We start from the raw sequence: 17,751 nt of genomic DNA on the forward strand, positions 1-17,751 counted from the left end.
GGGGTCTCCCAAGGACTGGAATCAACAGGTTCTAGGATTCCCTGTTGAATCAGTTTGTCTAACTCAGTGTCAATTTTACTCTTTAAAGCAAAAGGGACCCTTCTTGCTTTAATTCTAATGGGAGTGACAGTGGGGTCTAGCTTTAAGGACACAGGGGGTCCTTTGAATGTGCCCAGCTGGGGGCTGAAAACATCTGCAAATTCTTTGCAGACTTCCTGTAGGTCGAGTGTTTGTAAACTGTTGAGTCCTGTGACGTGTATCCCCAGGGCCTCAAACCAATCGAGTCCTATGAGACTCGTTCGTTCACCCCCTACTACTAATAAGTCTAGTGGACCTTCAAAACTCTTGTATTGCACGTTAAGGGTGGCCTCCCCCTTAACACACACTCTTGAATTTTGAAAATCTGTTAACACAATGTCAGAAGGCCTTAACTTGGCCTGAGTTCCACTACCGGAACAAATCTTCCTAAATGTATGCAAGGAGATAATTGAAAAGGCAGACCCTGTGTCTAGTTCCATAGATAATGGAACCCCTTGTAGCTTCACCTTGAGTGACAGCTTTTTCTTAATGGGCTTGTGTGTGCCTGTCCTAAGGATGCTTCTTCGCGAAGCGCAAAACCCTACCCTATTCTGGCTGGGGAATCTGGTACCTTTCAGGCGCAGTTCTTCCTGAGGTTGTACCTTTCGTCGGCCCAGACACACAGCTGCAATGTGTCCTTGTTTGCCGCATGCCCGGCAGGTAGCGGAGCGGTACTTGCAGTCGGTTCTCCTGTGGCGACCTCCACAGCCGATGCACTTGAGCGGAGCTGAAGAGCTTCCCTTCTGTTTTTCTTCCTTCGTGGGGTGGAGACGGTCGACTTCCTCGTCCGGATCCTCCTCGGAGTTTCTTTGGACGTCTTCCTGGTGCACGGATGCAACCTCTGGACTGTTTCTGATCGGCCGCATGTTCTTGACAGCGCCGCCTGCTGCTTCTTCTGCGGTGACTTCCCTTAAGGCATCTTGGTAGGACAATTCTTCTTTAGCGAAAAGTCTCTGTTGTAGATCTCGATGCCTTAACCCGCACACGAATCGGTCCCTCAGTCGTTCTTCGAGGTCTTTGAACTCGCAGTGCTTGGCGGCCTTCCGTAATGCGGCGATGAATTCTTTGGCCGACTCACCGGGCCGTTGATCCCTCTGCTCGAAGGTGTGGCGCCATGCGATGACGGACATCTTGGGGTGGAAGTGCTCCTTCAGTAGCTTCTTCAGATCTGCGTAGCTTACAGACTCTACTGGAACAGGTGCTGCAAGGTTTTCTGCGATGTCGAAGGCGTCTTGGCCACAAACACAAAGCAGGGTGGCAGCCTTCAAGCTCTCTTCCCTCACTTGGTTTGCCTTGAAGTAGTTCTCCACCCTGGCTACGTATGACTCCCACCGCTCTGGATGTGAGACGTCGAATTCCGAAAGCCTTCCGATTTTTGCCATCTTCAGGAGACGGGTCTATCAGCCAGCCTACCCCCGAATGCGCACTGGATTGGCGGGTAGCTGCCGAGTCGACGCCGTTCCGCCGCTCAGGACTCACTTGGGTAAGCTTACACTTCTTCCTTTCCAGGCGGTGTAAGGCAATCCCACCCTCGTCGCCAGTGTTGAGTCCGTGGCGGGAAGCAGACACGAGAAGCAGTTGAAGTTCTCAGTTTTCTTTATTCTGCGTTCAGCTTACAAGTAGATGGCTTCAGCAGCTCCCAAAACCTCCCAACTTCTTATATAGACATTTCCCGGGTAAATGCGATACTTTTCCCGCGCCAGCACCCGCGCATGCGCACGGCGCTGGCGACAGCCTGTCTGGTCCCGGGCAGCTTTGCACCTGCCCGGGACTGGCTGCAAACGCCCGAGCCGTTTGCAAGGCTCGGGTCATAACAGGTTGGACGGTCATTCTTATTAATACTACCTATATTAAATTGATATTTCTCTCAGAGAGGCTTTGGATAGTGAGATGGATGACATGTAGATATAATAAATAAATAAGTAAAATCCTGGACTTAGACAATATGGAGTGAAAAATGTTTGAAAGAAAGAAGACTTAATGTATATTAGTTAAGAATGCCTAAATCAGGGGTAGGCAACCTTGGCTCTTTTATGAATCGTGGACTTCAACTCCCAAAATTCCTGAGCCAGCATGGCTGGCTCAGGAATTCTGGGAGTTGGTCCAGAGTCATAAAAGGGCCAAGGTTGCCTACCCCTGGCCTAAATTGAGTACTTTTGATGACCATGGATTACAGACTGTCTTCCTCAGAACACAGAATAAGTTAGACATACTTCCTTTTGTCATGTCATCCTGCCATCTCGCACAGAAAATCAAAATGAGCATAACTCCCAGTGAGGCGAGGCTTCTTTTCCTTTCTCAAGTATAGGAAAATTGGACATCTCTAAAAGCGACCAGTTGGTTCTCAAACTAAGGAGACATTTACTGGAGAGGAAGAGAAAGATCATACTATGAATCAATTTTAAGCATCAAACTGAACCCCAGAGGCCCACAAACCAAGAATGAAAAATGCACTATGTTGCATGTGGTAGCTAGTTTGAGCCCACTTCAAGGTGCTGGCAATTACCAGTTTATTTGGAGACCTGGCCAGCCTTCTAGATTAGCTTCAGACTCAAACACTCTGCTTGGGGTGTTATGGACACATCCACACATCTCCTAACTTCAGCTCAAAGGTGCTTCTTTAATCGTGATATAAGATCACATACTCATGCTGCTGCTTTCTTCTCATCTTCCATAGCCACGACCACCTAATGTTGGATTTTACTGATCTAGCGTGAAGTGGTGGTTTGCATCTTCTTCCAGCACAACCTTCCTATTTGGTGATGATTGGGGTCTGCCTAGGATCTGTCCAGTTGCTCTGCAGGCTGTGTGTGCTGCGGATAGCCTGGACTGCCCCATTGAATGATTTGCCTGTCCATCGCGACTTATTTCTACATGGATCATCACATATAAAAATAAATCTTTGACTGACAGGTAGATTGCTGAGCAGTAAAAGTACTTTTCTCCTCCCTGCACAGGTCACCTACAATGTCTGATTCATGGGTGGCAGAAGGTACCTAGTGAAGCAGGATTTACAAAACTGTTTCAGTCACCCGACTCCTGTAGGAGATCCATGGAATGGGCAGGAGTTTCTAGGTAAAGCAGGAGCAGAAAGTCCCTCCCTATCTAATGAATTAACTTTTGAGAGATGGATAAATTACTAGTCATTTCTTAAAAGTCATACTTACCCCTGCCCCAACCCCTATTAGGGAGAGCAAATGATGAATGTTTCTCTATCTTAACTTCCTCTCCTACCCTGAATATTGATCCATCATACATCCTATTACTCATGGTCAAACTCAGAATCTGAAATACTGTAGCATTGCAAAAGCAATGGTCAGAGTACTTGAGTAATTTTTGTGCAATAAAAAATCCCTGCAACTTGGTCATGAATTGGTAGTGACTCTGTATGTGTCAGAACTAAATCATTAAGGTTGTATAACCACCATCACCACCACAGCACATACTATGTGTTTCCAACTGATAAATCACAGTGTACAAGGAGAACATTGGAAGGGTCCTTCCACCTTCGTTCAAAAACTCTGCAAAATTTGTATGTTGGTATTCAACGGTGTCATTGTTTAAGGGTAGTTCTGCAGTTTCCTTCTCAATTATCTCTTCTGACTGTGAGAGTGCTGTTCCCACTTCAGGCTCCTTCTGCGTTGCAAAGCCTTTGCCATTTATAGAAAAAGGACTGGCACGTTCTTTTCCGTTACTAAGCAACTCAAGCAAGAGTCACAATTGTTAGGTTTGTTTAGGGATTGGAATGCCAGGCGGATGGATGGATGGATGGGTACCTCTTTTTCACATCCCCCTTGCTGACAAAAAGTTTCTTTTTACCCTGAGTGCAAGCAGAGACAGGGGCCATTTCGAGACTGAAAGCAAAGTCTCCATAGCAATTCCATGTTTCCTCTCAGGGTTTGGAATTTGGGGATGTGGAAATCAGGGGCCTTTCAGATTCAGCTCCTAGTAGCACAACCACATGGCCATTGTAAAAGATGAACTGTACTTTCCGTGTCTCAGGAACATAAGTTTCCTAATCCTTTTATAAATTATTGTATTTAAAATAATCATATAGTCTTTCCAAGCAAACACACTTCAAAGCACAAAAAACAGTGAAAGTAATAAAAAATAAAACCTGCATACATTAAAACAATATTTAAACAATCCATGTTCAGTAAAAAGGGAGTTGAAGGCCAGGGCAAGAAAACAAAATCAAACCATTCATCCCACATTATGATTTACCAGCTCTGTAACAGCAAAGGCAGTTTCTTCCATATCCTGATCCAAAATTGCTAGGGTCTGATCACTGAAAGCAAAATCTTGAGGCTGGCTTGGTAGCTAATTAGCAGCTGCTTTAGGCATGGTTTAATATGTGCACCACAACCAGGTTGTCATATCCTCTACAATTAAGGGTGGGCTACAGAGACCACTTGAAGAAATTAAATATGGAGTTATCAGTATGTTGATAATACTGGGACTCAAGAAAGACATTAAGTTTAGGTAAATGTAGCCCTTCAACAACAAGGTAGTGACTTAACATGGTGGTTCTATTTGCAAATTCAAACAAGATATGAAAAAGACATAAAAAATAATGGGATTTTACAAAGAGCTGACTCCACTTGATAAAATACTTTTAAAAACATTTGATTAAGAAACTTTATAAATACTTATTAAATTGGAAGATGGAAGAAGAACAAGTAAAAGAGACAATGATAGTATGGGCAAAGAACTTGGGATATTCTATAGAACTAGAAGACTGGCAAAAACTGGGATAAAAATATCAAACTTACTAAAGCAGTAACATATAAAGAAAATTTATATAAAATGTTTTATAGATGGTATATGACACCAGTCTGCTTAGTGAAAATGTTTAAAAATTTATTGGATACATGTTGGAAATGTAAGCAAAAAACAGGTACTTATTATCATGCCTGGTGGACATGTTCTATTGCAAAAAAATATTGGTCTAAGATTCATAGATGGTTAGAAAAGATGATGAAAATCCAGATAGAATTTAAACCAGAACTGTTCCTGTTAGTTATATTAAGACCTAATTATGGCAAAGAAAATGATTATTTAATATTATATGTATTAACAGCTGCAAGAATAGTATTCGCCCAATTTTGGAAAAATGAAAACCTACCATCAGACAGATTATAATTTTGAAAATCCTAGATTGTGCAGAAATGGACAGATTAACGTTAGAGATGAAGGAGAAAGAAAATTCAATCTTCTATAAAACCTGGGGAAAATTTTATTAGTGGGTTGAAACACGTTAGAATAAGAAGAGATTTTAGAGTTTTATTATATTAAGTATTAAGCCTGATGATTGGAAATAGTTGTTATGCTATCAATTATGTTAATTATTTAAAGGAATATTACTGTTTAAATGTCTAGTATTATAAACAATAATACTCAATATGAAGACCCGGACGACAGCTTGTTCGCTGAATTACATATTTACTGTAGTTATCCATACCCTGTCCCCTTTATCCCGATTTCCCTGTATCCGCACCGACCCCACCTTTTCTTTACTCATAAAAAATCCAATAAAATATATTTTAAAAAAAAGTTTAGGTAAATATAGAGAAATCTGTTCTCCTGAAATTCAGGAATAGATTCAAGATATACTGTATGTTGTCAATTTTTGAAATGTCAGCATGTTCTAAAAATGTGACAACCGAGCAATATGTTTCTATGTGGCCTAGATTTAATTATAAAATGTAACTGACTATACTAATACTACACAGATCTTTCCCCCCCTTAGTTTATTTTTCTTCTTTTATCTTTAGTCCCTGTGATTTATGTAGGTTCTTTTTCTGTTTTTGAGGCACAATCGCTTTTATATCTTTTTGTAGTTGTTATGTATTTGTTATGATGAAACTTAATTGTAACTGATTTAAAAAGCTTGGCCCCTTCTGGAGCGCCCACATAAACTTTCCCAGTGAGCAACAACTACATGGAAAGCTTAGTGTTGTGGAAAAAAACAAAATGGAGCACCAGCAGGTTACAGTTGGATAGTCTGTGGGTGACGAGAGTTGAAATGAATCTACTGCATGACTGTATTTAATCTCTGTTCTTCTTTTGCAGCCCTTGGTAAATGTGCAAGAACTAGATCCATCCTTATTTCCTTTCTCAAGGTCCCCTTGATGTTTGCCTTTTTATACCTGTTTGTGTGCTCCCTTGATGTGCTGAGCTCTGCTTTCCAGCTGGCAGGAGGTGAGGTCACCCTGATACTTGCCTGCCTCCTCTCCACCCACCCTCCAGCCCAGCCCAGCCCTTCCTCCCTAATGATGAAAGTGCTACATGTTCTTCTGTGAGGCGTTCCACCTCCTGTCTGTCTCTCTGCTGCTGGTGTGGGTGCGACTGGAGTTGGGCTGTGAAGAAAGAGGCTAAGAACAACACTGGAACATCACGGCACAGCTTTGTGGTAGTGGGAAAAAATGCATGGAGTGAGAAAGATGGAAGTTAGGAGGAGTATAACTGTTGTAAGGAAGTGTCCTTGGTAAAAGAAGATAAAGACAAGATTCATTTAGGGAATAACAAAGTGATAGGAAAACTTTTGTTATTTAAGTCCAGCTACAGTTTAGACCAGGGGTAGGCAACCTGGGCTCTTTTATGACTTGTGGACTTCAACTCCCAGAATTCCTGAGCCAGCCATGCTGAGGGGAAAGGGAGAGTTTCCAAGCTGAGCCATACTGGCTCAGGAATTCTGGGAGCTGAAATCCACGAGTCATAAAAGAGCCAAGGTTGCCTTCGCCTGGTCTAGAACCTTAGCATAGTGCCCTCCATTGTGGAAACAAAGCCAGTCAGTCAGGGAAGTGCTGTTGTTGCTCAGATCTGGGTCAGAAGATGAACAGAGCTGAACTGAGAGTAGAAGGAATGGTTGAAAGCCCTGGGAGTGTGAGTAGGAAGCATGTTATCATGCAAAATAAGTCTTTTAGACAAAAAAAAGATCAAAGTGCAGAAGATACCTTAGTTAATTATTTCCACATCAATTGCCCCAGGGGTCAGTAAGTTTATTAGGGCAGAAAGCTGGTGTGCATAAAGTTGAATTTCCATAACTTTACTAAAGATTCTTGAGACTGACCCCCTTCCCTTCCTTCCAGATGTTTTTCTATACCTAATGAGAAGTCCATAATCTCTTTTCCAAAATGGTAAATTTTGTTCACCAAAGGAAAATGTCATTTCTGATTAGCAAGCACTTTGAGGCAATCCTCATTGGTTTAGCTCTATCACATGTCAACTACAGTATATTGCAATAATTCTACCATATTTGCCTGATGTGTCTTCTCTTTCTCTTCTCCTCTCCTCAAACTTTCAGGATCTCTTTTTTAACTAGAATTTCAGTTAGGCACAATAGAATTAATACAATATAAGAAATCTGGGTTTGCTTTTGGTATTATTAGTACTGCTCACAATTCTTATATAGAAAAGCTGACTTCGTGTTTTCTTTATTTTAGCAACCAGACTAAGAAAGGAGAATTTTCTAATGATTTTATGTGTAGATTTCCTGTATTTTCCCCCATCCCATTTCCAGAAAGAGCTCATTCTAAACCAGTGGTTCTCAACCTGTGGGTCGGGACCCCATTTGGGGTCGAACGACCATTTCACGGGGGTCGCCAAACAATGCAGTCCGCCATTTCCCCCCCTTTTCCTTAGCTGTGCTATTCCCTTTTATTCTATTGGCTTTTGAAAGCCAATAGAATAGACTCTCTTGAATGGAGTCTAATTCTATTGATTTTCAAAAGCCAATAGGAATTGTCCAGGCTGTCTCTGCCCTGCTGAGCCCGCCAAAAGTCCCATTCTGCAAACGGTGCTGCACCAGTTGAGTAGACCTCGACTTACGACCGGTTGAGTAGTCCTTGACTTACGACCGGTGGGGGGTCGCGGCATTAAAAAGGTTGAGAACCACTGTTTTAAACCTCTTAACTGGGGAAATAATGCATAAGCTATATGTTCAGCATTAATTAACAGACTCTAAATAAAAGTTGCTTTAGGAGCAAGCTGGACTAGAAACTTGATGCCCTATATTCAGATCTGCTTTGCTACTCTCTGGGTTTTTTTTTTCAGGTAAAGTAGCTGGAGATATTTTCAAGGACAATGCTATCCTCTCTAACCCAGTGGCAGGGCTTGTGGTAGGAGTCCTTGTTACTGTCCTTGTACAAAGTTCCAGCACCTCCAGCTCCATCATTGTGAGCATGGTTTCCTCAGGATGTGAGTAACATCGATGAACTAAAATCAGACTGAAGAGAAGGTATATACCATCCACGGCAACTTCAAGCCAGAGTTCTCACCAGGTGCTCTTTACCCTTTGCTCTCTAGTGCTGGAGGTAGGTTCAGCCATCCCCATCATCATGGGCTCCAATATAGGGACCTCAGTCACCAACACCATTGTGGCACTTATGCAAGCTGGCGACAGAAATGAATTTAAGAGGCAAGTATTATTGTGTGTGGGGGGGGGAGATGGAGACCGAGAATGTAACCGGTTTCTGCCCTGGAAAGAAGGCTGGTTATGTGGCTGGCAGAACTGGATGAAGACAGGAGCAGATTGGCAGAAGGAGAAAGTGTTCATCAACCATAGGAGGATGCCAGTAGGTTGTGAGGGTACTGGGGCTACAAACCTAAGACAGGAGTAATGAAGAATAGGCATACGTTAAACCAGGAGTAATTGGTAATTCAGGTAAACACAACAAATAGGCAGAAGTGGGTCTCAGAGACACTTCAGCAATACAGGTGATTTGGGTGGATGCTCAGGTAGGACCCATCCATATACCCCATGACACAATTCCGATATTTCACAACAGCAAAAGCTTCTCTTCGTTGTCTAACAGGGCCTTTGCAGGGGCCACCGTGCATGACTGCTTCAATTGGTTGTCAGTACTGATTCTGCTGCCTCTGGAAGTGGCCAGTGGCTATCTGCACCACATCACCAAAGTTTCCGTGGCAACTCTCAACCTGCGCAGTGGACGGGATGCTCCAGAGCTCCTGAAAGTAATCACGGAGCCCTTCACTGGCCTTATTGTCCAGGTGTGTGTGTGTGTGTGTGCCAACTAGAGGATTATGACACTGAAGATCTGGAGGGTACCAGATTAGGAAAGGCTAATCTAAACACAACTGCACCCTCTTGGTCTTTCTCCTGGGAACTCCTTCTCTGTTTTCTATACAAGCGGCCCTCAATTTATAACCATTTCTTTAATGACAGTTCGAAGTTACAACAGCACTGAAAAAGCGACTTACAATCAATCCCCCTGGTCACATGATCAAAATTCAGGCACTTGGCAACCAACATGTGTATTTACAATGATTGCAGCATCCTGAGGTCAAGGGATGGCCATTTGCAACCTTCCCAATTGGCTTCCAACAAGCAAAGTCAATGGGGAAGCTGGTTTCACTTAATATTGCATGATTCACTTAACAATTGCAGTGATTCACTTCACGACAGTGGCAAAAAGGTCACAAAAACAGGCATGACTCATTTAACTACCACCTTGCTTAGCAATGGGAAGTTGAAGACCACCTGTACATTAGCCTTGGGAGGCAGGGATGAGAGACAGGTATCTTCCACTCTTGCCACACTTTAAGGACTTTTCTTGTTCCCTTCAGCTGGATAAGTCAGTGATCACAGGGATTGCCACAGGCAATGAAAGTTTGCACAACAAAAGTCTGATTCGGATGTGGTGTGAAGCGCCAGCTCCACAGGTGAGACTTGTGCCAAAGGAAAGAAAGGATAGAAGGGGGAGGGATGTAAGAGAAAACAGCGGATATCATTCAGAAGATGTTCAAATCTCTGTTCTATAAGGATGCCACCACTGAGAAGGTTTTTCTCTGATTGACCCATTCTATATACCTCATTTGGTGGAACCTCTAAAGCAGTGGTTCTCAACCTGTGGGTCGGGACTCCATTTGGGGTCGAACGACCATTTCACGGGGGTCGCCAAACAAGGCTGTCCGCCATTTTTTCCCCTTTTCTTTGGCCACGCCCCTGGCACCCGGTGATGTATAAGTGGTTGGGGGTCACCACAACATGGGGTATTATGGGGTCGCGGCATTAGAAAGGTTGAGAACCACTGCTCTAAAGGTAACCTTGTCCTAATCCTACTCTTAGTTCTAGCCCTAATCTGAGACCTAGTAGTTGTATAGCCAATATAGTGTTATAGGTAATCTTTCAGGTATCCTAGGTATGGAGGAAAGACAATTGCTTTGGGCACTTTCAGTTCATTGTCTTTAAAATCGTGCCTCTCTATAGATACGCACAAATGGAAAACATCTTGAAATGCGGTTCAGCCACCAAAGAATTCAGTTTGCTTTTTCTCCTAATAGACTATATTAATTTTCACTTATGCTAGTTCAGATTTTTTTTTTCATTTGATCCAGAAACTAAATGGGTGGTTATGCCATGATGAAAGGATATAGATTTAAAAAGAAAGACATTCATGGTTATTTATAGTTATGCACTTCTGTTATGGGGGAACAAAGCTTACAGCACTTCTGAATGAGGATTGTGCACACATTTCAAAGCACCATGGCATCATCTGAGCCAATCTATTTTCAGCTCAGCTGTGTTGTAACCCAAACTGTAAAAACGTTTTTCTTTCATTTTACAATAGTGAAGTTTTCTGGAGAACGTTGATGGTCTGTTTCCCCACCGGGGGCGGGGGGGGGGAACTCTTGCCAGCTTCCTCTGGCTCCAAAGCATCAGCCCCCCAGCAGTCCTTTCTGATCCTGCCCAGATCTCAAGCTCAAATTGCTATGGCAAATGGCTCACTAGGAGTAGGTCCTTGGACAAAGGGCTGCTGTGCTGAAATGTTTATATACATTGATCCAAAAATCTCTAATGAGTCAAACACGAATATCATGAATATCATGGCATGTTATTAAACATATAATTTATCACACACACACATATGTGTGTGTGTGTATGTATGTATATATGTATACTCACAGAGAGAGAGTGTGAAACAGAGAGCAATGAAATTAGTTACAATACTCCAATGTCCTTTTGGTCACATAGGTGCCAGTAGTTTTCATTAAATAGTATACCAATATTTGGTGTTATTCCTGGGTTGATATGTTCCCCCCCCCTCCAAGAATGTATCTGGGACCAGAGAATCCTGGAAACCCCTACCAGAACTTCCCAAATACCCCTATGCGTTTTCTGGTGCCTCCTTGCTGAAGAGAGATCATTGACCCTATTCTTGTTCATGTTCCTCCTCTCCTCTCCTCTCCTCTCCTCTCCTCTCCTCTCCTCTCCTCTCCTCTCCTCTCCTCTCCTCTCCTCTCCGCTCCTCTATTTTTCCTGTCTGGTAGAGTCCTGCTGCCTTTCTAGCAGAGAAATCTTCCTTGTATCCTTGCTTGCTTATTTGCTCCTAGTCTTTCTTGGGAATGAGCCAGTCCTGGCAGAAAGTCCCTCATTGTGGGATGATCAGGCTTAGTATTCATCCTTCCTCTCCTTAGACAGTTCCAGCACCTTGGCTAGATCTTGCCTTCCTACTGCTCTGCCCAGAAAGCCCAGTGTCATCCAGTACCCAGTTCCCAGAGACTCTTGCTAATTGTCATGAGAATCCTTGGGCACTAATTATGGTAAACCAGCTGCCCAAGCCCCCCCCCCCCGTTGTTAGGAGGTTATCAGAGTGAACCAAAGTGAACTGTGAGGCTTTGCTATAGGTTTTTATGAGGAACTCAGTGCTCCTCTTTTGCCAGCAGCATCAGAGCTCACAGAGTATCACTGTAGACTGCCTTACATGGCTTGGGTAAGATTGAAGCCCCTGTATTAAGAGGGATTCAGACTTGATTCAGCACAAATAAAATTCTGCAAGGGCAATGGCCATACAAAGGGCCAGGCTGCTTGGGGGATTCTTTCTTTCTTTCTTTCTTTCTTTCTTTCTTTCTTTCTTTCTTTCTTTCTTTCTTTCTTTCTTTCTTTCTTTCTTTCTTTCTTTCTTTCTTTTTTTCACTTACTTACTTACTTACTTACTTACTTACTTACTTACTTACTTACTTACTTACTTACTTTTTCTTTCTTTCAAGGGGACACTGGTGGAGAAGTGTCCTTTCAATGGGTTCTAGTTCTTCCAGCCCAAAAAGGATTCATTTTACTTAGATCACTGTCACTTGGTTAAAAATGCTGGAAAAACCATCTGATTGTAGAATAGAAAGTGACTTCACGTCACTCTCATAATTCTTGTGGGATTTTTAATACAGAATGCTGGTGTTGTAGGCAGTTACTTTCTATTTAAGTTACAAATGCTCAGAATATTTGGGAAATGACCAAATGTGTATAGTACGGCATATTCTGATGTTTGTGATTTTTTTTATCTCTTTTTTGTCTGGAGTGAGGCAGGGTCATTTTCTGTTGCTGTTCCAGATGGAACAATAGCTGAGGAGTGGAAGGGACTGAATTATGTTTTCATTATATTTCTATTAGTCTACTGGAAGGACAATATAGATTGGTGTATTGTGTTTTCTGCATTTGGAGGCCTATAGGAAAGGAAAGGATCTGCTTCACCCTGCTTTGGGAGAGATTTGGAGAGGAGGAATGGTATCTTTGGGAAGCACCCATTAAACCACAAAATAGAAGTGTGACCTTGCTGCCTGCAAATTTCTTCACGGTCAAAAGTGGCATAGGGCAGTTGTTGCCAAACAGGTGCTTAGTTTTAAACTGCATGCACAATACACAGCAGAGCGCTGCTTGCTTGGAACATGTGTAACTTTGGGAGTGCAGTCATTGCAAAAGTATTTTGGGAAAAATGAAGCTCAAGGAAGGAAGCAGCAGAACAAGAGGTTGGAAAATGTATTTTTTCCTAAGGGAATTAAACTGATGTCACTATCCTGGAACTAATGCTAAATGAGTGCTGATGGATGAAATATGAAGAGTGTTATGGAGGCTAATTGGTGTTAGAATTAACATTTTAGCAATATTTTGCCTGCAAGGAACATTTTTGAATGAACAAAAGGAATGAGATGGAAAATTTGACCAGCCACATGTAGTAACGGCATTAGAATAAGACTGTTTTTGACTAGGAATGGGCGGGGGGGGGGTTCCTCACTCATCTCCCTAGAATTCCTACCATATGTTAGGATGACCCTCTTTTTTTATAGGTTTCTTCAGCAGGCACAAGAGGAATATCCCTAAACTGCAGCTCCCTTATACCAAACAGTCTGGAAAGTGCTGGAAACTTCAGCAGTGTCATGACACAGAAATGTAAGCACCAGCAACTTCATACAACAAAACTCTGAAAGGAATGACTATAGCCACAGATGCCCCATTCTTCCTGTCAGGCCACAAAAGTAGAAGAGGGGGGAATAAGGCAGGGCTCTTGCACTGACCACTGCTCCTTTGACCAGGCAATCACCTGTTTGTGGACTCCTCTCTGCCAGACTTGGCTGTGGGACTCATGTTGCTGGCTGGATCCCTGACTGTACTGTGCACCTGTCTTATGATGTTAGTCAAACTGTTGAACTCTGTGCTCAAAGGCCAGGTGGCCAGCGCTATCCAGAAGGTCATTAACACAGGTAGGCTCATAGACTGGTTCTGTCCCACTAGACTGGAGATTTCTTGGGTCAAAAAGTTTAGATGTCATGCCTCTTGTAGTAGAGTCTAACTGTGTGAATCTTCATCTCTCCTTGCTGTTTCTGACATTACACTGGTTTGGGCAGATCTTCCATCACCTTTTGGATGGGCCACCGGTTACTTTGCCATGCTTGTTGGTGCTGGGATGACGTTTGTTATGCAAAGTAGCTCTGTCTTCACTTCAGCAATTACCCCTCTCATAGGTAAGTCCCCTATATCTTCCCTTCCCCCCAAATCCCAGTAGCAAGTTCAAGGTGGAGAGACTGTGTTGTACAAAAGAAACTCAGGATGAGATTTACTGTAGATTTTTAGCCCCATGCAAGAGGAGAAGAGAAACATCCATCTGCTAACCATGTTTCTTAGCTGCATCTGTCTCATTCCCCATGGCAGGAGAAAGTCAGCCTGGGGTTTAAGGGTGTAGCTGCTCTGGAATATATGGAATAAATAAGCAAGATGTTACTATCACACTTAAATGGGATATAATGATGTGATGATGATTTGAAGCATACTGTAGCTATCTCAGAAATGCTGAGATACAAGATGCTGTGTCTATATTCACATAACATATTTAGCAGATGCATGAGCAACAACCTTGTTAAGTAATCAGTTTGGTGGTTTTTCATGGCTTAATGTGAGTGCAAGTCCATCTTGCTTGGACTGTGTTTCAGAATATACCTCATAGAAACATGGAAGGAATAGCTCATATTAGTCTAATCTTCTCCTTAGTATGGGATGCAAAGCCAGATAGTTTATTCAGTAACCTGGTTAAATGAGTTGACTGAACAGGGACAGTGAGTAATTGGACTCATCTTCAGGAAGCCTGCTTTTGTGGAATAAGGACGGCTCCTTTAGCACTGCTTTTAGTGTGTATTGTGGGGAAGAAAGTTGTTGTTTTCTGACCAGCTACTCTTTTCTTTTGTGGGACAGGTCTTGGGGTGATCAGCTTAGAACGTGCGTATCCCCTCACCCTGGGTTCTAACATTGGAACTACAACCACGGCTATCCTAGCAGCCCTGGCCAGTCCAGGGGATAAATTGGCCAGTGCCTTGCAGGTGAGGAGATGCCCTCTTTCTATTCTGTTGAACTAGAGATGATGGCTTAGGACAATACATTTCCCAGCCTAAGGATTTCTTTACATGCCCCTAAGCACTGCTGTTCCCACCCTCTACCAAAAAAAGCCAGGAAGGAAACAGCAATGGTAAAGCAGAGAGGCACAAGCAAGAATCAGACGTGAAAGGGATACTAGGTTCCTTTCCCTGCTCTCCCCCGAAACCCAGTGCGTGGTATGCATTTCTTCCCAATGTTGCACCCCAGAGAACTGCTGTGCTTCTGGTTTCCCTTCTCAGATTGCTCTCTGCCACTTCTTCTTCAACATCTCTGGGATTTTGCTGTGGTATCCCCTGCCTTGTACTCGCCTCCCAATCCGCATGGCTGAAGCAGTAGGTGAGCAGACAGCCAAGTATCGCTGGTTTGCCGTCTTCTATCTGATTATCTGCTTCCTCTTGTTGCCGTCGCTGGTTTTCGGGCTCTCTGTGGCAGGATGGCAGGTGCTGGTAGGCGTGGGAGCTCCATTCCTGATTCTTCTAGCTTGTGTGGCCATTATCAACATCATGCAGGCACAGAGCCCTGACCGGCTGCCCAGGTGGCTTCAGAATTGGGACTTCTTGCCATACTGGCTTCACTCTTTGGAGCCCTTGGATGGGCTAATGACCCGAGCCACAGTGTGTTGTGCTGCTCATTGTTCGGGTAGCCAAGAGGAATGTAAAAAGAAATCGCCAGGAGTTCATGTCAGAAGAGGCTTGCCGAAGCCTTCTGTTGTCTTCTTAGAGGAATGGTCCCCGCCACCAAGACTCTCACCCCAGCTGAACATCCTGCCAGTGCAGCATGCTAGCCGCCTGTGATTTGTGCTAGAACACAGCTCTGTTGCGGCCTGCGGACAGTGGTGCTCAGCAGACAAGCAATAATATAAAGAAAAAACACGACAAGAAATGGCATCAATGCAAATACTGGAGTTTGTGCTGATGGCTGCCCTCATCACTGCAGCTCTGTCATTGCCACGTGTGTATGTCAGCCAATATAGGTTTATGTCTCATTGGGCAGAGCTTTTCATAGGAAATACGCCTATAACTAGCATTTGATAATCACTGTGCATATCGTTTTGTTATGAACATCAAAGAACGAATGCAAAATCATCAGCGTAGGGACTACTTACATACAATGCAGGAGAGGTTATAGTGCTTATAATGTAACAGAACCCCCAGTGGTGGGATTCAGTCAGTTCGCACCAGTTCAGCAGAACCGGTAGCTAATTTTTTGTTGTCCAGGCCCAGAATGGACTTCCAGAAACAGCATCCACACAGAGAACCGGTTATTCACATATTTGAATCCCACCATTGAGAACCCCCATTCTCGATTGCCCGTAGCATCTATGTAACAGGAGTTCCATATATTCAGTAGTTATTTTGTAGCAGAACTGTAGGTCTCCCTGAGTAGTGTTGTCTCAATGTACAACACATTTGCAGAATTACACATAAGGGTGCTTAGAAGATTTTTTCCTTTTAACTTGACAAACAGATCCTCACATCATCTCAAAATCATATATGTGCTAATTGAAACTGATGAGAATTGGAAGCAAAAACCATCTAAAGGTTGTTTGAGCCTGTACTCCATTTTATAGTATTGTCTTAATAGATGCAGACCATCAGATTCTTTATGAGCAAGAAAGTAATATATAGTAATAGTCCCTATACAGTAATAATTTTGGAATAGCTAAGAAACAGATGCTACATTTGCACTGCTTATATTTCTGCTAGGAGGTAGTTATAAATCACTTCAATTTGGGTTCCAGAAAAATTATAGAAATAGAACTGGGGAGACATTTGTTTCTGTAGTTTTTACTATATAATTATTCTTATAATTTTCATTATTTCAGTGAAAATCCAGATTGTGAAGGATTTGATGTGTATTATTTATAAAATCTGATACAATATTCTTTTGGCTGCTGCTGAATCTCAGCTGAGTTGAACCAATACTATGATGCAATCAGCAACTAGCAGTCTAAAATCGGAGCCATTTCCTTTGATTTTTAAGTTTTTAAGATTAGAAAATCCTATGTTAACAGAGAATCTGATCACATAAGAAAATGCTTTGGAGGAGAGGGAGTAAATCTACCCCGTTAGCAGAATCTGAATTCTGTAGTTTGGTGCAGACCCTGAACATGGTTTGAATTAGGAGTGCAGCCACCACTTTGGATGTTTTGCTTGCTGTTTATTTTTTTTTAAATTGCAAGCAGTAGCAACTTTCTAATCTTCCCTGAATCTCCTCCATATCTCATGTTCACATATATTTTATGATTATGTCACCAGAATGTGCACTGTGTCACTTCTGCCTTTGCATTAGCACACAATCCCAGGACACCTTGTGTTTCTGCTTCTGTCAAGTTTGAATTTGCAGAGTTTCTTTCAGGCTTGTGTCCCCCGTTGCATAATTTGAGCATCCAGATGTGTTTCTAAGTCACTACTTCAAAAATAAAATTCACTGATAAATCTGTTTTTTAAGTGAACTAGAATATTACAGTATATAATTTTCTACTTCTTGAATGATGAGGTCCCAGGAATAGCATTACTTTTTTGGAGAAGGAAGTACACTGGACTTTTATGGGCCAATTCAGGCATAAATAGAAATCATTTGTTACTCAGTATATTTATACAGTGCAGTGTTTGATTTCCAAACTTCTCTTTCTTTTTTACCTGATGAGAAGATCAAGCTTTTCTTCCTGGTTAACCACAATTCTTAGACATCCCAACTCAAGAAACTGACATTTGTTTATACCATGCAATGCTTGTGGATGGTATTGTGCTCACCCAGCCATATTGTGCAACTCATTCCACAATTTACAGGTAGTTCTCAACTTAAGACCACAACTGAGTCCAACATTTCTGTTGCTAAGCAAGACAGTTGTTAAGTAGGTTTTGCCTCATTTTATGACCTTTCTTGCCATGGTCGTTAAGCAACTCTGGTTTCCCCATTGACTTTGCATGTCAGAAGGGTGCAAAAAGTGATCACATGACCCTGGGACACTGCAACCATCGTAAATACATGCTGGTTGCCAAGCATTT

The 17,751-nt window shown here is 42.6% G+C and overlaps 1 protein-coding gene across 5 annotated transcripts in view; it reads left to right on the forward strand.

Moving 5' to 3' along the window:
- The window catches only part of SLC34A1 (solute carrier family 34 member 1), a 34,576-nt gene that overhangs the window by 9,746 nt on the left and 7,079 nt on the right, over window positions 1-17,751 (forward strand). For 3 of the 5 annotated variants that reach the window (XM_039334120.1, XM_039334122.1, XM_039334121.1), the window contains exons 4-13: window positions 6,151-6,279; window positions 8,134-8,277; window positions 8,386-8,497; window positions 8,895-9,090; window positions 9,667-9,762; window positions 13,162-13,264; window positions 13,408-13,575; window positions 13,720-13,836; window positions 14,561-14,685; window positions 14,980-17,182. In XM_039334120.1, coding sequence (XP_039190054.1) covers window positions 6,151-6,279; window positions 8,134-8,277; window positions 8,386-8,497; window positions 8,895-9,090; window positions 9,667-9,762; window positions 13,162-13,264; window positions 13,408-13,575; window positions 13,720-13,836; window positions 14,561-14,685; window positions 14,980-15,534 — 1,745 coding nt within the window. In that variant the 3' untranslated portion in view covers window positions 15,535-17,182. Of the gene's footprint in view, window positions 1-6,150; window positions 6,280-8,133; window positions 8,278-8,385; window positions 8,498-8,894; window positions 9,091-9,666; window positions 9,763-13,161; window positions 13,265-13,407; window positions 13,576-13,719; window positions 13,837-14,560; window positions 14,686-14,979; window positions 17,183-17,751 lie in introns of those variants that run through there. The other 2 variants (XM_039334123.1, XM_039334124.1) reach the window with 2 other exon arrangements.

This window comes from Crotalus tigris, unplaced genomic scaffold (assembly GCF_016545835.1).
Source record: "Crotalus tigris isolate CLP2741 ecotype Arizona unplaced genomic scaffold, ASM1654583v1 scf7180000017625.6296891, whole genome shotgun sequence".
Taxonomy (NCBI): domain Eukaryota; kingdom Metazoa; phylum Chordata; class Lepidosauria; order Squamata; family Viperidae; genus Crotalus; species Crotalus tigris.